At 34.1% G+C, this 23,765-nt stretch overlaps 3 protein-coding genes and 1 long non-coding RNA gene across 6 annotated transcripts; 2 read left to right on the top strand and 2 right to left on the bottom strand.

Moving 5' to 3' along the window:
* The first annotated feature begins 313 nt into the window (after nucleotides 1-313).
* On the top strand, nucleotides 314-6,976 carry LOC142525632 (uncharacterized). Of its 2 annotated transcripts, XM_075629962.1 has the most exons (5): nucleotides 314-480; nucleotides 661-976; nucleotides 3,051-3,283; nucleotides 3,813-4,563; nucleotides 4,723-6,975. In XM_075629962.1, the coding sequence occupies exons 3-5, from the start codon at nucleotides 3,053-3,055 to the stop codon at nucleotides 6,735-6,737; spliced, it is 2,997 nt and encodes a 998-aa protein (XP_075486077.1). In that variant the 5' UTR covers nucleotides 314-480; nucleotides 661-976; nucleotides 3,051-3,052; the 3' UTR covers nucleotides 6,738-6,975. The 2 variants fall into 2 exon arrangements, with proteins under 2 accessions (XP_075486077.1, XP_075486078.1); XM_075629963.1 differs by lacking the exons at nucleotides 314-480; nucleotides 661-976 and adding an exon at nucleotides 991-2,164 and having other exon boundaries at nucleotides 4,723-6,976.
* On the bottom strand, nucleotides 2,380-3,044 carry LOC142525633 (uncharacterized). Its single transcript, XR_012815112.1, has 2 exons — nucleotides 2,813-3,044; nucleotides 2,380-2,736 (listed from the first exon to the last, which is right to left on the bottom strand). It is a non-coding gene; the product is annotated as an uncharacterized LOC142525633 (long non-coding RNA).
* A 13,685-nt stretch (nucleotides 6,977-20,661) lies between the features above and the next one.
* LOC142525128 (nodulin-related protein 2-like) lies at nucleotides 20,662-21,382 on the top strand. The gene has a single exon (XM_075629297.1). The coding sequence runs from the start codon at nucleotides 20,769-20,771 to the stop codon at nucleotides 21,300-21,302; it is 534 nt and encodes a 177-aa protein (XP_075485412.1). The 5' UTR covers nucleotides 20,662-20,768; the 3' UTR covers nucleotides 21,303-21,382.
* On the bottom strand, nucleotides 21,353-23,326 carry LOC142525127 (uncharacterized). Of its 2 annotated transcripts, none has more exons than XM_075629296.1 (6): nucleotides 23,168-23,326; nucleotides 22,997-23,088; nucleotides 22,647-22,902; nucleotides 22,241-22,553; nucleotides 22,043-22,124; nucleotides 21,353-21,948 (listed from the first exon to the last, which is right to left on the bottom strand). In XM_075629296.1, exons 3-6 carry the CDS (start codon nucleotides 22,840-22,842, stop codon nucleotides 21,757-21,759), a joined length of 783 nt encoding a protein of 260 aa, XP_075485411.1. In that variant the 5' UTR covers nucleotides 22,843-22,902; nucleotides 22,997-23,088; nucleotides 23,168-23,326; the 3' UTR covers nucleotides 21,353-21,756. The 2 variants fall into 2 exon arrangements, with proteins under 2 accessions (XP_075485411.1, XP_075485410.1); XM_075629295.1 differs by having other exon boundaries at nucleotides 22,241-22,580.
* Between the last annotated feature and the right edge of the window lie 439 nt (nucleotides 23,327-23,765).

Genomic DNA, 23,765 nt, shown 5'->3' on the forward strand with positions numbered 1-23,765 from the left:
TATATATATATGTATAAATAATATTAATATAAATTATTTTAATAATCACACCAGAAGCTATCCTACACAATCGTATATACGAAACGAAACTAAATGCAATCTTAATACAGTATTTATATTTCGAAATTTATATTTTATTCAAAAAAAAACAAAAAGAATTCGAGATAAAAAATGGCAGTGTTGACACAAACTTATATTAGCGGACAGTTTTATATTATATTGCGAAATTAAATTTTCATTTATATATGCTGTACCAAAAGCTAGAAAGCCAGAGACAAATCGGAGAATATACAAATTCCTCATTTATTTATTTGTTTAATTCTCTCTTTTTTTTTCCTCCAAAAACCCAGAAATTGTTTCAGTGCATCATCAATGGCTAGAACAAACGAAAAAAACCTTCACTGTGTGTCTGTGCGTGGAAATAGCAGAGAATAAAAAGAGACCGGATGTTGACACATTTCATGTCATTGTTCTTGGAAGGTCGTTCCTTTGTGTGAAGATTTCTTATCTGGGATCTCTCTATGATTTATTAAATAATAATTATTGATACTGTTAATAAATATATATACAGATGCTAAAAATTCTTTCTTTATATATACATGTATGTATAATATTTTCTATCATTCTCTCTCTAAAGTTGCTATCTTGTTTTATTGACAGAGAGAGTGGCCCAGCAGATCGAACTCTTCAATCTTTAGCTAAGTTCGATGAGGATCTGAGCTTCTTCAATGGAGTTACCAAACCACTCGCTTTATTATTTATTTGTTTCATTTGACAATTATTAGTATATTTTAATTTGGTTCCTTCTGGTTCTGTATATTTTTTTACTATTTTTGTTGCCTTTCTTTAAAGTTACAGCATAAAAAAGCATCTGAATTTCTAATGATTTTGAGGTCTTGTTTGCTTGGAAATACTTTTGGATGATTAATTCATGAGGGGTTCTTGAAGAGAGGTGGTTCCAGGATGTGGGTCTGAGGTAATTATACTTTTTAAAACTTATGTTTAATGTTTTAATCTTTTTAGGATTTACCCAGTTTTTGGCTATGGCCCAGAAGAAGAAAATATTTTCTTTTGCCTTTTAATTTGGGATTTTGATAAATAATCTGGTAATTGAGTTATGATTGCTTTGTAAATGTAGTCTTGATTTTGATGTGCCATTGGTTTCATTCAAATTACTTATTAAAGGAGGCGCTCATCCATTTGGGCAGTTCATTGGAGTTGAATTGATTATATCTTTTGGTTTTGATGTGTGATCATGTATGTGTGTTATTCTTTCTGTGTATTCATATTAGCAGGGATAATATATGCAATTTTCTTTGGTGTTGGTTACTAAATATCTTTTTGTTTATTTATCTTTGTTGGCCTCTTGATCTTCTTATTGTGCATGCGGGATAATATGTTATGAGCGTAATTGTATTGGCTCGAAGGGATGTATATTTTGATTGTCTGTTTGATTTGCTCTGGATTCCTGAAGTATATTCTGAAGGTCTTTTATAAAAGCATGCTGCTTTTTGACCCACTCAACGTACTGTTGGTCCAATTTATGCATGAGGCGTGCGGTTGTTTTTTAGATGAAAGAACAACCTCTTACCAAATAGTTTTCCAAGGCTCATTATGCTATTCTATTTGGCACATAACTAGTCAAAAAATCTTCTGTCTTATCAATGCCAATGTCCTGAGTTGAGCTGTTACTATAACAGAGGAGACTCACTAGTATGTAATATCCAGGTCCTGGTATACACATGGATAGGTTTGAAACTTTGATGTGGTTTAGATGTACTTTGGTGGCCAATCAGATATCCCAGTCGTGGAGCTGTTGGATTTTCATAGCATAGGGAGTGAAATTCTTTTTAATAAAACAACTTAGAAGTTTGTTTGAAATTCTCCGGAAAAGGACTGTTTTCGCCCCATACATCCTCTAGACACTTGTTATGTGACCGTCCGTGACATTTTAAAACCATAATTTTTGCATAATCCAATGTGCACCCACACATTCTGCAATACTATTTAATGCTTTCTTAACTACACAAGTATAGTTTTCTCCACTGTTGTTTTCACAGAGAATATAATGAATAGTATACGCATCTTGGACGCATGGGAGTACAACTAACTGATTTTGGCATTACTTACCTATAATTTGCTGTATTAATTCATTTGAAAAAAGGTATCTCGCATTTACTGGTTCTAGAATCTGACAGCGGGGATTAGAAAATACGTCTCCAATAACTTTTGCCTTTCTAGAGGAATGAAAAAGTACTCTCTTTCAAAGAAAAAAAAAGTCTTCTTTCGGGGATAAATTGGTGCTTGGTCTTCATTCTCTGCAATTGTTTGTTGGATCACTTGAGTTTAATTTATATTCATCTCTACTTTTTTTTTCTGTACAAATCTGTAATGGATAGATCTCGAATTCTTACTGAAGAACTTGAACTGTCAGGTACAGTTCTGTGATTCCGTGCTTATTCTTTCCGTAATTTTTATTTCTATTCATGTACCTGTTTCCTATGAATTGATATATTTCTTAATCAATAATGCCGAAGCTCCCTTGTCTTAATTTCGGTAACAAAAGATGAGATTTGTATTGTCTTACCTGTTTATTGTATGTCAAATAACAAGCTCGTTTGTCAAATATTAACGTCTGATTTCGAAATGATGTACCTTTTTCCTTGGACGGGACATAAAATGATGGTTCTCAATTTAATATTGTTTGCCTTAAGAGAGCCTGTATTGTTTTCAGACCTAGTTCAAGATGAATTTAAGTTCAATGAAAAAAAATCCCATCTCTATCATCCCAGAGCCTGTATTGTTTTCAGACCTAGTTCAAGATGAATTTAAGTTCAATGAAAAAAAATCCCATCTCTATCATCCCATTGTTCCATTTTCATTGTTTTGCCATTTTCAAAGTGAAGAACATGATAGACAACTTACATGCCTGAATAATTTTTTTTAATGTTCAACAATTGTGGGCATTAAATTATTGACAAGCTGTTAAATCAAGCGTATAATGTCACACATCTTTGTGAATTCTGATTTACATTACATATTACTTACAGGAATGGGAACAGAAGTACATTGCGAAAGCTACTTGCCAGGATATTATTCCATGAGAGACCTTAACGAGGATTCAATCAGTAGTAGCTGGCCCCTTTTTAACGGAGACAAGACTGTGACAAATGGGTATTTTAATGGTTTCATGCCAAAAAATGCAATAAATGGTTATACAGAGAATGACAAGGATTCACTAAAGCAAAAAATGATCGAACATGAGGCGGTTTTCAGAAATCAGGTAATGCAGTTTCATTCTTATTGTATCTTTTTCATAAAAAAATCTGAATTGAAAATTGAGTAATCGATCATTTCTCTCATTTTGGAAAGATATTTAAAATATAAGTTCTATTGTTGCACCACCTCCCCACGAATTCGGGATTTGGGGAAAAATGATTTCTAATTTAGTATCATAGATAAAGGTCACATGTCTTAATACCCGTGCAAAAAGAAAAAAGGCGAATATATTTTATTAAACCAGTTAGATTACCTTCATCGCCTAAGGTCTGAACATAGACTTTGGCCATCCTAGTTTTCATATCTAGAAAACTTGTTTCCTTCTTTATTCAATAATAAAAGTCTAGGTTTGCGTGTGTATGCTGTTGATTTCATTCAGGAAAATATTCTCCGGTCTTTCCGCCTTTAGGCGTGGGGGCATATTGAAGCAAAAATACTCTTATTGGTCTGCGTACTATAAGCTTGAGTTTTTGGGAAAAGCGTTTTTTTTTTTACACTAGAAAAACTAATTTCTTGATGTTTTTGGCATCTAGGTATATGAACTCCACCGTCTTTACAGAATTCAAAGGGATATGATGGAAGAGGTAAAAAGGAAAGAGTTACATAAACAACGAGCATCAATAGAACCGTCATCATCATCAAGTCTTCAAGGATTTCAAATGTCATCCAATGATGCTCGTAAATGGCATATGGCTGGATTTCCTTTGTCAAATTCTGGTCATGGTAGAACATCAATTTTGGGAGTTGAGATTGTTACTTCTCCCATTAGTTGCACCAAAGGAAAAGAAAATCAGACGAATCAGTTTCTGTTCCCCCACAGTTCTACTTTAAAGGACTGTGAAGCATTGGATTCAAGGCCTTTGAAGGTGAGGAGGAAGTTGTTTGATCTTCAACTTTCTGCTGAAGAGTATGTCGATTCTGAAGAAGGGGAAAACTTACAGGAGTACAAAGTAAATGCTTTAATAGAACCTGAAAGTAGTTTCCTCAGAAGTCATGCTGGTGTGAATGCTAATTGTCCAGTAGACGCTTCTACTTCTAATTCTTGTTTGAGGAGCTCAGTTGGGTTGGCCGATTTAAACAAACCTCTTCATCAAGAATCAATGTCTCCGATACTGGTTGATTTCCATGGTAATACTTCCTCAAATGGGAAGACCAAAGGGATGAATAAGTCAGCTGAGTCAAATGAAAGATTTTTAGGTGAAACCCATGATGGTTTTCTGATGAACTCGTCTGTTGAAAGTGAAATCAACAAGAGGGGGCGGTTCTCCCACATGTATGAAGCAGGTAAAGGTTTCCTCGTGTTTTTTTAGTTTTGTTCAGTTCATCACTTTCCATGTGTTTCATTGATTGCCATGCATGCGTTAATTCAGCACATATAATCGGAATCTATCCTTTTTAGTTGCCAAAGTAATAAGCTTAGCTTTGTTATATTTTTGCTCTCAGGGTCTGCTAATAACCTTGGCACTCAGAGGCAAGGTCTTCCGCAAGATAAGTTGCCTGTGGCTTACAATCCAGACCAAGCTCCACTGAACCAGCTTCATCATGCTTCTGGAACATATCCTACTGTTTGTTGCAAGGAAAATTTGTGGAGAGATGGATCAAACTGTGGTGAGTTTAATGGCCACTTGGAACCACTTGTAGCTTCTCAGAGTTCACACCCATTCTTTAGTTCCCGTTGTTTTCCCGGCTCACAGGCGCACTCCTTCTCATCATGGACGAATCCAACAGGTAGCTTTACTCGACAAATAACCACATCTGGATCGCCTTCAATCCAGGAACACTTCGGAGGAAAGTGGCAAGCGAATGATAGTTCTAGATTGAATGCAGTTTTGAGAAACAAACAAAGAACCAAAAATGGGTTTTCTCATGGGTTTGCCTCGGGATCAAAAGAACTACAGGCTCCCTTGCCATCAGCTGGCTTTGGTTATCTTAACTGTAGTGAGGGTGATAAAGTAGTATCTGACCACTCAATTAATCACGGATTTGGGATTTTTGCAAGGGGATCTTGTCTTGTGGATTCAAAGCCTGTACTAGATATTAACTTGAACGAGGTAGTTTCAAACTCGTCAAATGAGCCATGGGGCAGGCAAGATTTCAGTACAGTAGATCGAAAAGGTAAGCATGAAGATCATGTGTCGGCATTACCCTGGCTTAGACCTAAGCCAACTATTGGCAGTGAAGGAGACTCGAGTGTCCCTCGGGCTTCTTTGTGTCGTAACCGGGAAACAGTTAGTGATCGTAATCAGCCGTACACCCCATTAGTTACCTTGGCTTCAAATGATTGTGTAATTGTAGAGAAAAAGGAGATTGATGAGACTCAAAATGTTCAGAAAATTCTTGGGTTTCCAATCGTTGACACAATTGCTCGAGGACATGAGCCATCCTCATTTGTTTCCTCATCGACTATTGTTGATTGCCCTCCCGACAAAAATAACAAAAGGAAGAACAGAATAATTGACATGAATCTAGCATATGAGCCAGAGGAGCTGAAAGCTTATGAAGAAAGACATCTGGAAAAGGCAACACAAGGCGCCTGCTACATTGATTTAAATTCTTGTGTAAGTGATTGTGAAGATCCTCCCGTATGGTCATATGAAAGCCAGAGAAACAGCCGTAAGTTAACAAAGGTGATAGATTTGGAAGCTCCCGTTTCCCTGGAGAGTGACGACGATACACCATCCATGGAAAATCTTCCCAGCATTGGATCATTACACTCGTTAGAAAAGAAAGCGGAGCAAATGCCGGACGAGGTTCTTCGTGATGCAGCAGATACACTGATTGCCATCTCATCTTGTCCAAATATCGATACATCTGAAGCTTCCTTGGCAGATTCACTCCTCTGGTTTGTCAATACCATGTCGTCATGTGCTATTGAACTTGAGTGTATATTCCATAAAGAATCAAGAACAAGAGATGGTTCCTCACTGCAAGGTTTGTTTGAGGAGATTGATGAATTTGAGGCAATGACATTGCAACTCGTTGAAACTAAAGAAGATGACTACATGCCTAGATCCTTTGTTCCCGAAGCCCAGATAGAGGACACGGGAGGCAATTTGTTAGTCACTAGAAGTCGTAGGGGTCAGTCGAGGAGAGGAAGACAGCGGAGGGACTTTCAAAGGGACATCCTGCCTGGTCTAACATCGTTGTCAAGGCATGAAGTTACAGAGGATCTTCAGACATTTGGAGGGATGATGAGAGCTACTGGCCATCACTGGAATTCGGGATTGACCAGAAGAAACGGCAGCAGAAACAGAAGTGCTAGGGGTAGGAGACGAGCAGTCATTGAAACAGTCCCTAATATAATGCCAAATACGGTTTGCCCTCCATTGGTGCAGCAACTAAACAACATTGAGTCTGTTCTGGAGGACAGAAGCCTAACGGGGTGGGGAAAGACAACTAGACGGCCCCGTCGACAACGAGGCCCCACAGGTAATCCTCCTACTATCGCATTAACATGAGAGTAATAAAAACAAGGCAATACTTTCTTTAATTCTGAGTTTATAGAGGGAACATAAGATGTGACTGGGGAGCTTGTTTGAGCAATTTCGGGATTGTTGTAGTGATTGTCCTTGTAAATGTCGTTTTAGGGGAATCTTTCTTGATTTTTGACTTTGATTTACCAATTTGCGTTTTGTTTACAAATAATGTTACTGGATTTGATCTTGATATATACAGTGCATTGTTTCAAATGCGAGAGCATGTTTGATCTATGACAAATATTAAGCAATTCAAACTTCAAGTTAATGAATGTCAGAAGAATTTGAAATGTGGTTTAGCCTATGTGAAATACACAAGTGGTAGAGCTTTTACAAAAATAAATTGGTGCAAAACTCATGGAATTTTAAGAGTATTACTAAAACCACCATCTCCTCCAATTATGACTTAGTGGGCTTTTTTTTCGAGTTAGTTTGTTACAATTGGGTTTAGAACCTAAGAATTCGTCTCAAACTTGAGATTTTGGCGTCAGATACACTAGAATCATTGTCGACTTTGTGCATTTTTCTGCATGGTTGTTGGTTTTTAATAATTTAGTCATCCCAATTGACTTTAGCATGTCCACTTATCGTAACAAAATCAATAGTTCTTCCTTTTCTCTATTATTTAGTATATGCGAGAAACATAAAAATTTCCTTTTACAAAAGGAATGTAGTTTATGAAGAAAAAGGTTTTAACTTCAAATTTTGTAGTTTTTAACTACAAAAACATGAAGTATAACAATATTGAAATTACGAAAAATGCTTTAACCAAGTAGTAAGATATCTCTTACTTTATTAATAGTATGACCTTATTAATAGCATAGATTTTGAATGTCTTCGGAAGGAGAAATCATATTGAAAAACACTTTTTAAGAGGAAAAAAACTTTGAAAATTAGTGATGATCAATTTGATTTCGTCCGACTAATCCTGAGAGAGAACTGCCTAGTTTGCCATCAAATGAATCTGAAATTCTGTCACGGTCTACACACACTCAGAACAGACGTGCGGGTCCAAATCAACCACAACTCATCTATATCTCATACTGATCATGTCTCTCAAGTGTACATGTCTTTCAAAATAAATCTGTCCCAAGTAGGACTTACCTTCCAAGATGTCCGTTCAAACCAGGGGCTAGCCCGGGCTTCCCTGTCCTTATAGGATCCAATCATATAAGGGTAATCGAACTGAGACGGTTCGCGAATTTTTCGAGTCGGATCGAAAAATAATTGATTTGTATTCGAATTTGTCAAATCGAGCAGAACTCGAATATAATTCGAACTTTTTCAAGGATACTCGAGCTCAAATTATATTGTTAAATAATTTGCGATATTTGATATTTTATTAATATAATATAAATTTATTGATACTTACTGAAAATTTAGGGTTTGGTTCCAGTAGGTGGTAGCAGTCCGAATGCAGACTTCGAATTTACTCTAAATCTGAAATCACGAAGGGGTTAGAAGGGGGCCGGGAGAGTGTCCCGACGAAGCTCCTCCGACGCTCAAGTCAGAGACTGAGAATATAATGAGAGAGCAGCTTAGGGTGCTGCTAAAAATCAATATAGTGAATGTGCTAAAAATCAATATAGTGAATGAACGAACTAGACGCTCAAGCCTAGTATTTATAGGAGCGTACCTGGGCCGGGGGTCTGGATTGGCCTTAATCTTGATGGGCCTAGTCATGGGGTATCATATATATATTAAATAAATCAATTTTGACCTTTTAGAGTATTTGTTTTCGAGCAATAGTTCGAATAGCTTGCGAACATGTTCAGGGATATGTTTGAATCTTTCGAACCGAACTTAAACTCGAGCCCTGATTCGAAATAAACACGAAACAAAAAATTTAATTTTTCGAGCTTCCCAAATATATCTCTTTTTCGAGTCGAATTAAAGCCTTTAAATTTTTCAGCATATTTCGACTCGTAAAGTTTGATAATTTGACCCGTGTTGTTGAAGAAGTTAATCCAAGATCAGTGATCGTGGAATTTTGGAGAATTTATTAAAATTATTGATATAATATAATGAATATATTTAAATTTTAAACATTATTATAAAACATTATGATATAAAAAATGTTTATATCATTTGAGATAACACTTACATGATGATAACAATCTTTTATCTTTAAATTGAATTTTTTTTATCTTGGTTAAGTCAATGATGATAACCATCTTTTCCCATTATTAGATTAATAGATTTTGATTAAAAATTAAATTATTTTTTAGATCATGTTAAAAAATATTTATATTGAATTCTAATTAAGATAAATAATAATAATAATAATAGAAATTTACGGACAAACAATATATCAAAATTCACGACAACAATCTTTTCAAAAGTAAAATATTTTATTTAATATGATATAGAGTATTAATGATAATTAAATTTGTAAAGTAACGCAACTAAAATTAAATGAAATAATATAACCAATATAGATACTTGAGTGTAGTTATATTTTAAGAATTTGAACTTAAAAAAATAAAAGGCTTCACATTTAGTTATGCATTTATTTCTTATCTGTTTTAAAATATTTAAAGCGATAAGTGAATATATTAATACTAATAATGTTATAAATCATAAAAGAAAGAGAGGTGAGTAGAGTGAATTCATTAAAAAAAAAAAAGAGTCAATATTCAGATGCAATTTTCATTGAACACAATCACTCTATTTATATGGGAAAATTACAACAAACAAATCTTTACATATGTTATCATGTCATATTTATCTTGATTACAAATCTTTCAAATATAACTTATAACACTCCCTCATAGATGATTATTTGCACAAACAAACAATTCGTCAAATATCCATTTGGCAAGATGGATGCTTAAAAACTTCGCCGAGACTCAATGTTTCCTCGTTAAAACTTTTTCAGTAAAACCCATCGGAAAAAATCGAAATGAAAGAAAAGAGTACTTCAATAGATACTTCTTTGGATGTGCTCCCGACGATAAATGTCCTTCGTTAAAACATTGCTAGGCAAAACCCAATGGGAAAAATCCTAATGAAGTAAAAAGAATACAAAATCTCTCGTTAATTGTTAGTTGCCTCATTGAAAACCTTGTCATGAAAAGCCACGTAGAAAAAATATACAACTTTTATTGCTTTCTCTATTTTGCAAGCATCAATTGAAATCATCAACTCTTCATATTCCAAACTTGTACACTTATTTTCCAGAATTTGATACAGGTGATAATTTTGTAAAAATATCGGTCATATTATCTTCATCTTTCAAGTTGGCGAAAAAGATACTTTGAGCATCAAATGGTCAAAACCCACAAATTGATGCAACTTATAAAAGTATTTTCGTACATTTTCTTTGTATCATAACTTATGTGCATATATTCTTTTAAAAAAATGTTCAATCTATAATTTTTCCAAGTATTTTATCGCAAATTTATATTTCAATTACTTGCACATTTGAGTAAACTCTTCAATTGTACTAAAATGAAAGTATCACATTTACAATGATCATTTTAATTTTTATAATGACATGTTCTATTGAAATAATAGTTTTGGACATTGAATCTAAATTCATTTGACATCTCAAATTCTAATAGGATTTCTATATATATCGCTGTCAAATTAACTCATCCATAACAACTGAAAATATTTTCTCATGACCAACTTTGGATAGAAACTCTGAGCTAAAGTGTGCTCATATTTCACATGTCATTTGTCAATTATTTTTATTGACAAGCACTACAAATTGTATTTCAAGATAATCATCATTTTGCATTATAGCAAAAACACATTAATAATTATACAATTTTAATCCCAAATAATATGTGAAATTTCTCTTTTTAATATACTTGTTATTTTTCATGAAGAACACTATCCAAATTGAATTCATTAAAATATTTGGTCGATCACGCTTATAATGTCTTTTATATTTACTTGCAATTAATATAAGATATGTCATACAGGTCATCAATTTCTTTCATAACCACCAGCCTCCATTATTCCTTTGACATTGAGATATTCACTCATTTTCTTTAAAGGATATCTTCGTCGCTGTAGACGAGTTGCATATATTGTTCAACTAGAACATTAATGAAGCTAAATAGTGAAATCGATCTTATACACAAGATCAAATAACATATTTTGAAATTTAAACTTGGAACTTCATGTTCACTTTATATTACATTTGGATTGATCTAAAAAATGTGAGAACCTCAAATTCCGATAGTAGCAGCAGCTAGCAAATTTCAGCAGAAGCTAACAATTCCAGCAACAACTTAGATTTCAGAAGATGGTATTTTCCAGCAGACAAAATCCAGCAGCAGAAGAGTTCAGGAGCGAGATTCCAGCAGATAGCTACTGGTTCTGCTCAGGACTTGTAACTGAAGCATTTAACATGGAATAAAGGCTGTTAATGGCATATTATGGTCATTAATTGGAAGGCTAACAGTCAGATTTTGGCCTATAAATAGCACCCTCAATCTCTGAAATTGATGTTACCAAAATCTTGAGTTATCACTTGAAATTAGAGCTAAGAGACTGCATTTTTCGAAGCTGTAAAATCCAGTAGCGAGGCAAGCAGATTTCCAGACTTCAACCGAAATTCTTTAAGCAAATTACTGTAAGTGGGCTATGTATAAATATCTTGAAATCGATTTGATAATTCCTGTTTTAAGTATTTCTGATCTCTGATTTTTGAAGCACTGAAACTTAGTGAACTAATGGTAGGAATATATATTCTGAACATTACTGATTACTGATTACTGATTACTGGCATCACCCATGAAATTCACGAACGTGCTCAGTGCTTACTTGTTTAATTTCTGATTACTGATTACTGATTACTGAATACTGATTACTGATTTCAGAGCACTGAATACTGATTTTTGTTATGAAAATAAGAATTTCTGTATATGATTCATATTACTGTTTCTGTATGAAAATGATTTCGAAAACTGGGAGTTATTGCCGCCCTCGCTTACTGAGTGACAACCATATCACTCACCCACCAAATCCATCTCAGATAAGAGCGAGGAAAAATTGTTAGAAGAAGAAGAACATCATCAGTTCTGGGGCTGGTGAAGAAGACTGTTATTTTTCTCAGTTCTGATTTATGTAATTAGATTCCGATGCATCTGTTAAGACAGTATTATGTTCGGTTTTACATTTCCGCTGTAAAATATTTGAGTTTGTATCAGACATTGAGATATTCAGTATTTATGAATAAAAAGACTGGTTTATGAATTGTGTACTTCTGAAGCTTGTTGTTTTCGAATGTAAATTTGAGAGCAACGCCGGTGTCGACCAACCCCCGTCCCGGGGCGTGACATTGAAGTGGTATCAGAGCAAACCAGGTTTCATAATATAGGGAGGGGGAACTAGAAAAATTAAGTTATGATAATATAAAAGACTTCTAAAAATTAACTACTGTAATAGACTACTGAAAATATAGACTAACTACGTACAGTTGGGAAAAATCAGTAAGGGAACAAATCAGAATACAGTAGAAAAAAGCAGCATGTCTGAAATAAGCAGCATGTCTGAAATAAGTAGAAAAAAAATAAAAAATAAAAAAAATTCAGTAGACCCAAAACCAGTAGCTCGAAACCAGAACCAGTAGATGGAAACAAGTAGGTCTGAATGCAGAAGACTGGGTCAGTAGACTCGGAATGCAGCAGACTGGTTCGAACAGTGCTGGAAAGCAGTAGACAGTGCTGAAAAAGCAGCAGACTTGATTGCAGAAGCATCAGAATTGCAGTAGACCGCGAATTCTAGCAAGCGCATGCAGTAGACCTTGCAAATGGCATGGAAGTTGAGGTGTTTTTCGCGCAAACTTCAAACGGCCATAACTTTTGATCTAGCAGGAATTTTTACTATTAAAAGTATGCGTTGGAACGCTCTCGACGAGGAGAACTTAACGTAGAACTAAACATTTGTTCTAGCATCGCCGACGAACCCAAAAATCCTTCGTTTAGATAGGGATATCATCATTTCCGTAAAATTTTCCAGATTTTTGAAACTTTGAGGAATTATCATTTCCAAACGGCTCAGTATTTTTGCACCAAATTTGGTACGCTTCATGTTCATAATGTGAAGGATTTTTAGTAAAGTTTTCACGAAATTCTGAGACATAAAAATTTTTGAGTTATTTTCTTCTACTAAATGTTATAGGCTTACTGATTCTGTTCATTCCAGTAATTGTCTATAGTTCGACTTGTACTCTTGAGATTATTTCTGAATCTTCACTCTCATATTTTGGATGAAATTTGGAGGGGTGATTGCATACGCGTCAAGGCAGTTGAAGCCATATGAACAGAATTACCAAACACATGACCTCGAGCTTGCTGCAGTGATATTTGCACTGAATATTTGGAGACACTATTTATATGGTGCTAGATGTAAGATTTTCACTGATCACCAAAGTCTCAAGTATTTGTTCACTCAAAAAGAACTAAATATGAGACAAAGACGATGGATCGAACTCATGAAGGATTACGACTTGACGATAAGCTACCATCCAGGCAAAGCCAACATGGTAGCAAATGCTTTAAGTCGAAAGAATATGAGTAAGGTAATCCTGACATCACTTTCAACACAACCATGTCTTCGAGAGACAATCAAGATAAGTCATGATAGAGATTCCGCTTTGGTGAAACTAAAAGAGCAAGCTAAAGAAGGGAAATCACCAGATTTCGAGACGGATAACAAAGGAATCTTGTGGATGAAAGGACGATTGTGCGTACCAGACATCGATAATCTTCGACAAGAAGTAATGTCTGAGGCACATAATTCGAAATTTTCAGTCCATCCTGGCAGTACCAAGATGTACAGAGATTTGAAGAAAAATTTCTGGTGGAGTGGAATGAAGAAGGACGTGGCAATGTTTGTTTCTAAATGTCACGTGTGCCAACAAGTCAAAGCAGAACACCAGAGACCTGGTGGACTTCTTCAACCATTAGAAATCCCGAAATGGAAATGAGAACATATTTCCATGGATTTTGTAGTTGGTTTACCCAAGTCGAGACAAGGTCATGATGGAATATGGGTAATCGTAGATAGACTCACGAAATCTGCACATTTCTTACCTGTCCGCATGAACTATAATTTGTACAAGCTAGCCACATTGTACATGAATGCGATCGTACGACTACATGGAGTTCCAGCTAGCATACTATCAGACAGAGATCCGAGGTTTACATCTCGTTTTTGGAAGAGCTTTCAACAAGCTATGGGGACCAAAATTACTCTTAGCACGGCTTATCATCCTCAAACCGATGGCCAAACAGAGAGGACAATTCAAACTCTAGAAGATATGCTGAGAGCATGTACTCTAGACTTTAGTGGTAATTGGAGCGAACATCTGCCCTTAATTGAGTTCGCGTACAATAATAGTTACCACAGCAGTATTGAAAGGACATCATACGAAACTTTGTATGGACGAAAGTGTCGATCTCCACTGTATTGGGATGAGGTAGGGGAAAAAGCCATTGTTGGCCCCGAAATGATCCAAGAAACAGTGGATAAAGTCGCTTTGATCAAGGAAAGATTAAAAGCTGCACAAGATCGACAGAAAAGATGGGCTGACCTGAAAAGAAGACCCGTTGAATTTGAAGGTGGAGAAAAGGCATATGTGAAAGTGTCACCCATGAAGGGTATAATCCGATTCAATAAGGCTGGGAAACTGAACCCCAGATACATCGGACCATTTGAAATTCTTGGGAAAGTGGGAACACTTGCTTATAAATTAGCACTTTCACCCGACATGTCAAGAATTCATAATGTATTCCACGTCTCGCAGCTGAGGAGATATATTTCTGATCCAAGTCACATTCTGGAAGCTGGACCACTTCTGGTTGAGAGCAATCTAAATGAAGAGCTGAAGTATGAAGAAATTCCGATTCGAATTGTGGATTTCAAAGACCAAGTACTGAGGCGACGAACTATTCCATATGTCAAAGTACAATGGTCCAATCATACCAAAAGAGAAGCTACTTGGGAGTTGGAAGAAAAGATGCGAGCACAATACCCTTATCTCTTTGAAGATCATGTATAGCCAAGTTTCGAGGACGAAACTTCTCATAAGGAGGGAGAGATGTGAGAACCTGAAATTCCAGCAGCAGCAGCAGCTAGCAAATTTCAGCAGAAGCTAACAATTCCAGCAGCAACTTAGATTTCAGAAGATGGTATTTTCCAGCAGACAAAATCTAGCAGACAGAATCCAGCTGCATAAGAGTTCAATAGCGAGATTCCAGCAGATAGCTACTGGTTCTGCTCAGGACTTGTAACTGAAGCATTTAACATGGAATAAAGGCTGTTAATGACATATTATGGTCATTAATTGGAAGGCTAACAGTCAGATTTTGGCATATAAATAGCACCCTCAATCTCTGAAATTGATGTTACCAAAAGCTTGAGTTATCACTTGAAATTAGAGCTAAGAGACTGCATTTTTCGAAGCTGTAAAATCCAGTAGCGAGGCAAGCAGATTTCCAGACTTCAACCGAAATTCTTTAAGCGAATTACTGTAAGTAGACTATGTATAAATATCTTGAAATCGATTTGATAATTCCTGTTTTAAGTATTTCTGATCTCTGATTTTTGAAGCACTGAAACTTAGTGAACTAATGGTAGAATATATATTCTGAACATTACTGATTACTGATTACTGGCCTCACCCCTTAGAGGAGAGAACATATAGGGGACTGATATCAGTTTAGCCATGAAATTCACGAACGTGCTCAGTTCCTACTTGTTTAATTTCTGATTACTGATTACTGAATACTGATTTCAGAATACTGAATACTGATTTCTGTTATGAAAATAAGAATTTCTGTATATTATTCATATTACTGTTTTTGTATGAAAATGATTTCGAAAACTGGGAGTTATTGCCGCCCCCGCTTACTGAGTGACAACCATATCACTCACCCACCAAATCCATCTCAGATAAGAGCGAGGAAAAATTGTTAGAAGAAGAAGAACAGCATCAGTTCTGGGGCTGGTGAAGAAAACTGTTATTTTTCTCAGTTCTGATTTATGTAATTAGATTCCGATGCATCTGTTAAGACAGTATTATGTTCGGTTTTACATTTCCGCTGTAAAACATTTGAGTTTGTATCAGACATTGAGATATTCAGTATTTATGAATAAAAAGACTGGTTTCTGGATTTTGTACTTCTGAGGCTTGTTGTTTTCGAATGTAAATTTGAGAGCAACGCCGGTGTCGACCAACCCCCATCCCGGGACGTGACAAAAAATATGTTTTTAGCTTCTATTTCCTCCCTTCAATGTTGGAAATAACGTTTTACAATAATAACAAATGAAAAGTTGCGTCATAAAAATCTCATTGATATCTTATCATAAAATTAAAATTATTTCCAACATATCTACAATCTCTTCAAGAGATTTACTTTATTGCATTTGTAGCACATAACACATTATCAGTTGACATAAGAAATACAAACATATATTTCAGATATCCCCAAAATATTATGCATTTATTATAAAAATCAATGGTTTCAGTAGTTGAATTGAGGCAGAATAAATCAATTAAACCGACGTATTTATAATCATAAAATTGATATTCATATTCTTTATTTTAATCAAGCTTGTCTTGATTATATATTCTGAAAATTTTTCCAAAATGTATTTTTGCAAATATAAAGTTGTGATTCATGGGTTCATATTATTTATTCATTCCATATCATACGGGAATTTCTGTCAACTTGATCTTATGATAGTGGTATCAAATTCGATAAGCCATAAATAAGAATTCATAAAATTTTCTGGATATTTGATTCAAAAATCTTCATATTTATCGATCCGGGAACTTTTGGCTTCATCATTAACATCTTTGTGTACTATCAGTAGTTTGTTAACTATTTATATAATTTAAATGCTCAACCCAATCGATTATGCTTAAAATCTGAAAATATTTGTATCGATGATACTTTTGGAGAATATTTGCTCATCTAGAACTATTGATTTGTAATATACTATTTATACCAAATCAACATTGGTATTGGATTCACAAATCCATACATGCCAATATTTATCACTATTTTATTATATCAAGCATATCATCTTTTTTTCATCGTAAATCAAACGATCTTCTTTATCCTTAATACATTCTGAAGGGATGGATTAGGGGGATCATCGTTGAGCTACAATAGCTCAGGTCTTGAAATATTGAACACTGATTAATTAAATCGAGTTTGGTTTCCAAATCAAGCGAAAGACACTCAAAATAATCCTTCGTAGAAACCAACTAAATATTTTGTAAATCATTTAAAATATATGCAAGTTGAATGAGTAAAAATATTTTGGTTGAAGCATTTTATCAAACACTTGGTATGCAATATTTTGGTATTTGAAGAACACATAAAATGTGTCAACAATGCATATTTGAAAACAATGGAAATGATAAGTAAATGCAGTAAATAAATAGACACAAATTTGTTTATGGATATTCGGAGATTAACATCTCCTACGTCGTCCCTTCTTCCCCTTGGGAATGACCCACTAGAAGAATTTTATTTATACAACACCTTGTACAAACTCATTTCAACTTAAGACTTATCTCTTGTCTAATTGAAACTCCTAGCACACTCTTGATTGTATGCCAAAAACTCACAATCCGCATAATATTTAACTTCTCTTATGTTAAGACTACAAACACAATCTTTAATGTCTTTGTATAAAGATTCACTCAACTAAACTTTGAAGTTTAACTCTCTTGTATATGTCTGAGAAATGTATCATTTACAGTGTACATCTCAAATATATCTTCATACAAGTATTTGTTCTCTCAAATAGCTGATTTCTTTATGCTAACTGTCCATGCTTTGAATCCTCTTTTCAAAAAACTTTTGTTTGATCTTCAAGATATTGTATTTATAGGGCCCAACAATGATATATTATGATCGTTTAGAAAGTTTTTGTACTGTTTATGAAATTTCAAAGGTCAAATTCGCCTTGCTGGACATTTTCTTGAGCCTGAACTGATCAACTGGTCAGCAGCTCAACTGGTTCAGCAGCTCAACTAGTCAGTAGCTCAACTGGCCAGCAGCTCAACTGGTTCACCAGTTCAACTGGTTCAGTTTCAGCTAGTGTGTTGAAATCAGCAAGTGTGCAGAAGCAGTAGTCATCGTCATTTATCAGCATCATAGGCTTCGATTCAGACTTTGACTTTTGAAGGTGATTTGTAGATCATTGTCTTATCTTTTCAACGCATACTAAATCGCTTCATTCCAATAATCGAGCTGAGAGATATGGCCAAAATATCGCAACTGCTCATACCCAACTGATTGTTGTTTTCGTGCAATCAGTTTGGTTATTCAATGATCAGTTTGGCCTAGATAACATCCGATTTTACCCAACGGACGTGAAATACGACTTGTTCCAAATTGAGGTTTTTGATCATCAAAGTTGATGGATTGTCATTTGAATCATCCAACTGAGAGATATCATTAAAGCGCCGATGCTCACCAAAAATTCAGTTTGACTAAATTCACTTTCAGTTTCATTCTTGTGTTTGTAACTTCACACGTGAGTAAATATATTAGAAATATAATAACAAGTTTTGTTTGCACCAAAATCAAGATTGCAAATATGAAATGTTTCAACACATTCAGTATCAACATACGATGAAAATATAATTTGAGTAGAAATCATCGGTCTCCACAAACTTTATATCGTGCTTGATGTATATCTCAATATTTTCTACCAATTTTATAATTCATATCTGATTTGAGATAATATATTCTTCTTTGATATCAATTGTGTTCATTGGCACTATCACATTCATCTTATAGAATTGATCACATTAGTTAGACAACTATGAATAATTGTGTTCCTTTATTTCTCTTTACATAAACAAAATATTATAACTAAGATATTGAAATCGAGAAATTGTACTTGGGAAATTGAACGTACATTTTCAAATTATACGTACCTTTTCAAATTCATACATTGAACGTACATTTTCAAATTCTACGTATCTTTTCAAATTCTTATATATAACAAGTATATCTTTTACCTTAAATAACGACATTCGGTTTCTCATGAATATCATTCCACATTAGATTTTTTGTTCCTACATTTGCAAAACATATAAAACAATAATATGTAATACAATAGTTTATCATTTATTAGCACTTTAAAATAAATACAATTTTAAAATCAAATAATTTTGAGACCAGTCAAAATTATATCCACGATAATAAAAAATGAAGAAATCAATTATTCCCATAATGTGATTTGTCTTTGTTTTCAAATCTTAAAATTTTATAATATTCATCAATAAATAAACATTAATATCCATATAAAATAACATTTCATTAAATAAAATTAGGTTAAAAGAAAACAAAATATGAATAATTACTCAGATTCACATGGTTATGCCATGATTTAAGAATTTATCAGAAGAATTATACATGCTTATGCATGATAGCTTGAAAAAATAATATAAGCATATTAGTTAACATTAGAATAACATGCAATGAAACATGGAATTGAAAATCGATGACAGTGGATAATAAATACATGAATATTCAAAGCTCAATTCACTGCCACGATCATGCATAGACTATCATAATCATCGATATTTAATATAGATGATAATATCAATTCATTGGTTTACAATTTATTTTTTTCGATTGATGATGTTGTTGTCTCACTACATATATATTCTCTTTCAAATATTGTGTCTCATTGCCACATATTCATATATATAATTTATCAAATAGCCTTTGTAGTTTATCATTGAACATGAAGTCACTATACATAATAAAATAGTGACAAATAATAGATCATGCATTTTCTTTTGATAGATCTTAGAGCTTTAATCACCTTCTTAAGAAATATAGACAATTTTAGATCTTATATCAATATTTTTTTAATAAATTGTAATAAATTTCAATTCACTAAGATCCTAAAAAAAACATTCAACCAAAAGGATATTAAATTAATATTCATCAAGAATATTGTCAAATCTTGGATATTACATAGATATTTTTCATGAATATCAACAAATTTTTGATCTTTTGACCTATATTTCTTTATAAAAATATTGATATTTTTTTGCATAGATCTAAATCTTTCGATAATACTTATGGATCTAATATCAGATATCGGCGTGAATATCTCTAGTTTCTCAATATATGAAATCATACATCATATTTTTTTCATAAATTTCTTTATATTATCAATATATTATTTCATAATCACGAATTTATTTAGATTCTCAATATATTTAATCTTATATCATATCTTAATCATTATTTCTCTTAATATAAAATCATGTTGTGCTATTTTAAAGCCATCAACATCATGATATTTTATGAACACCAATGTATAAATAATTATAATTGTATTAGTTCTAGAGCACTAACAAATATCTCATAAAATTGAGTATTGACAACACATTGTATTATTCCAATACCATCGATAGAACGAGAAATATGTTCATTCTTAGTTGGTTAGAATATCGTGCTGATAAAGTATTATAAATCATAAAAAAAAGAGAGATGTGCAAAAAGAATTTATAAAAAAAAGAGAAAATGAGTCAATATTCAGATGCAATTTTCACTGAACACAATCACCTTATTTATAGGGGAATATTATAATATAAAAATATTTATTTGTCATATTTATCTTGATCACAAATATTTTAAATCTAAGTAGATATATATATCTATAACAAATAAATATTTTTTAATAGCAATTGTTTTTACGGTAACTTTCCAAATTTGACAAAGTTATATGTTGTAAAAAACCATGTTCATCTCTATATTAATCAATACAATATATTTTAAAATATATCAAAATTATATATTTAATCGATGAATACAGTGTTTATTAATAGACACAAAATATCCGTAATTGTGCCTTACCTCTACGGCATGTCGTGAGTAAAGATTTCAGGGGAGAAAACTCATCAGTCAAAAGTCACTTAGAACTTATCCATTCATATATTTCTTCTACTTCTCCTCACCACAACTCTACATTTTCCTTCCATCTACCCTCAATCCCATTCCACATTTCCTTGCTATGGATTTCTTGTCCAATATCACCAAACACGATCACGATTCCAAGCCGAAGCCCACTTCCGATCACCCCTCAAACTCCGATCACCACCACAAGAGACCATCGAACTCCGACCTTCTCAATAGAGCCAAGGTGGTGGCTGACGCGGCGAAATCCCATCTCCGCCACGAGCCACAGAAGCATGAAAAAGGGAAGGTAGCTAACGCGGCCGCGGATCTACTCTGCGGCGCTTCAGAATACGGGAAGCTAGATGAGAGTAAAGGAATGGGAAAGTACGTTGACAAGGCAGAGGATTATCTCCGCCAGTACCATACGACTCACTCCACCACCACCGTTGTTGATTCCCACGGTAAAAAAACCACCACCACTACCACCGCCACCACCGTCACCACCGACCCTGAAAAATATCCTGCCACAGGCGGCGTTGGGGACTATGTCAAGATGGCAGAAGGTTTCTTGCACAAGCCGTCTGGCGGCAGTGGAGGATCCGGCGCTGGGGATTTCATGAAGATGGCTGGGGGTTTCTTGAAGAAGTAGGCGATTTTTGTATTCTGGGATTTCTGATTTTTCATATTGGTGGCTGGAACTCACCTTAGTTTTTTATGAAAATGTTTTTTTTTTAATCTTTCCCTCTAGTTTTTGGCTTTGTTTTTTGAATTTGTAATAATTAATTATATAATTTGCGATGCGATATATGTAAAAACACCACCTGTCCAATAAATTTAAATTTATAAATATATTATCGAGTCTCCAAATTTAAACTTTTCTAGTTTACTCTAACGATCAGCATGTCTAATGGATTCGAGAACTTTTCTTATAATGCATACTGAAGATTTTCTTGCATTTCATTTACTGATGATCTGTATGAGGTATCCTCTTCGATACAAACTTCACGAATTTTCACAGCATGACCTTTTATACAGTTTCACTTGACAACTACACAGTATTTACAAGTTCTTACAATTTTCTTTGTCTTTATCATCGATGGTATTCAGAAGCACAGACATGTTGCTGGAATTTTTCCAGTTAATCTGATTTTATTGGCTTTCTCTTTCACATTGATCTCCTCATTTCTGCGGTTCTTTTCTGCCTGTGCCCTGGCGGCTTCTGCAACTTCTTGAATTCTTGTAATGTCGGTACGATAGCTCTTCACGGTTTTCATTCGTCTCTTATCCATTTCAGCCTGAAAGTCATTTTATCTTGATTGTTAGATCTCAATAACCTTAGCTTATAATGTTGATGTCAAAGGGTTGGTAATGACTAATGAGAATGAGTACCTCTCTTCTTTCGAGTTTGCGTTTCGCATTTGTCTTCTTCTTAATCTCCCACTTTTCGATTGTGTCCATCATCTTTTCGTACCTGAAACTTCTTTCATTATATGCAAGAATTACCCAAAAACAAAGGGTCTTTAGAATCATTAGAGTTTGTAAAAATGGTGCTGCTATTTTAAAGCTATCACTAAAACCACTAGTTACCGCTCTCTAACGGTTGCCATTTTTTCATTCTCCCAAGCGTCCGCCATAGAATCACCAGGTCCAGGTTTTGCTGCAGGCGTTGGTGCTCTAATTTCAGCCTTTTCACTTCCAGTACTGGTGATATTCAGATTCTCATCTGCGAAAGTTGGAGGCATTCCAACGGCTGGACTTCCGGATTTGTTACTTGTTATTTCATCTTTCTGGTCTATATCAGTAAAACTAGCTTTCTTCTTCATAGATGGAGCGACACTAATTCCAGTTTTAGCCTTTGTTTTGCCTGTTGAAGTGCTTATTGGCACCTTGACATCTTGATCTGTGAAACTTGCCTTTGAAAATTCATCTGATGCATGCATAAACATTGTTCAAGGTACATTTTATGAATATTTAGACATGACTTGGCTCTTACCTGTAATCTTGGCTGAACTTTTAGCCCTTTCAGGTCGGATTACAGGATCTTCTACTTTGCTTTTCATCTTGTTCAAAGATTTATCAGGAGCATAAGATTCCACTTTTTTATCTTTCGCCCTCGATTCTTCGAGCGATTTGACAGCGTATGCGGCTGCTGCCAACTGCTGTGGGATAATGAGCACCACTGAAATCATAATCCCAACTCGCCTGTCTGGACAATTGTCTTCTTATCCAGCTTTGGCTTCTTTTCTTCTCTGCGTCAATTCGAGTCATATTGAAAATAAATGACAGGAACAATTTAATTTGAAAATTTTAGAAGCTAAACTCATTCCCACCCGAACCATATACCTGTAAAAGATCGAGGAGGGATTTTTTTGTCATCTTCCATACCGCTACCCTCCTGTTTATCTTCTTCTTGCCTTGTACTTCCAAATCTTCTCCTGGAAAAATGGTATGCAATGATGCAATTTGGAGAAACAAATATATATCACATTCTTTAAAAAATTCTACGGCTTATACCTCGTCTGCTTAAACCAACTACTATCCATTACTTGAAGAAAGAAATGTCGTTTTTATGAACTTTTTTGGGCGAAGGAACTAAATTTTGTCATTCTCACTATTTGGTTGGTATTATAAAGGAGAATCAATACAAGAAGAAAGAGTAAGAAACCTTAGAGATGCTTTGCAAGGAAGGAATGGTTTCTGAATCTTGGAATTCTCCATGACAAGGCATACTTTTCTTCTTTGTATATTTCTTAGCAGAGACAGATGGTTTTTTCCATTGCGTGTTTTAGTTTTTTATTTTGTTTTTTATAAAAGTAATTTAATTTGTAATATAGTCTTAGTGTATTTGTGATTGTTTTGAATAATATATTTTTTTATAAATAGTTGTATTACGATATTAGTTTTTATATTGTTATTATTTAGAATAAATTTAATGTATACTTTTTGATCTAAATATAAAGTGATTAAGTTTATTTAAATAATTTGATTATTTATTTAAGTTAAGTTAATGAAAAAAGGTATAAATTGATTTTGATATGTAAAAGAATTTTTTTGAATAAAAATAAATAAATATGTTGGAAATGAGTTTTGTGTTTTGGTTTGGAAATCACAT

The sequence above is a fragment of the Primulina tabacum genome, chromosome 14 (assembly GCF_025594145.1).
Source record: "Primulina tabacum isolate GXHZ01 chromosome 14, ASM2559414v2, whole genome shotgun sequence".
Classification (NCBI taxonomy): domain Eukaryota; kingdom Viridiplantae; phylum Streptophyta; class Magnoliopsida; order Lamiales; family Gesneriaceae; genus Primulina; species Primulina tabacum.

What these genes read in the sequence shown, in the direction of transcription:
- LOC142525632 (XM_075629962.1), top strand. Translation starts at nt 3,053, where the DNA reads ATGGGAACAGAAGTACATTGCGAAAGCTACTTGCCAGGATATTATTCC. An exon ending in AGGCGGTTTTCAGAAATCAG is followed by an intron (nt 3,284 to 3,812) that starts GTAATGCAGTTT and finishes TTTGGCATCTAG; the next exon opens with GTATATGAACTCCACCGTCT. An exon ending in CTCCCACATGTATGAAGCAG is followed by an intron (nt 4,564 to 4,722) that starts GTAAAGGTTTCC and finishes TTTTGCTCTCAG; the next exon opens with GGTCTGCTAATAACCTTGGC.
- LOC142525128 (XM_075629297.1), top strand. Translation starts at nt 20,769, where the DNA reads ATGGATTTCTTGTCCAATATCACCAAACACGATCACGATTCCAAGCCG.
- LOC142525127 (XM_075629295.1), bottom strand. Translation starts at nt 22,842, where the DNA reads ATGATTTCAGTGGTGCTCATTATCCCACAGCAGTTGGCAGCAGCCGCA. An exon ending in AAGTTCAGCCAAGATTACAG is followed by an intron (nt 22,581 to 22,646) that starts GTAAGAGCCAAG and finishes TGCATGCATCAG; the next exon opens with ATGAATTTTCAAAGGCAAGT. An exon ending in GCAAACTCGAAAGAAGAGAG is followed by an intron (nt 21,949 to 22,042) that starts GTACTCATTCTC and finishes AATGACTTTCAG; the next exon opens with GCTGAAATGGATAAGAGACG.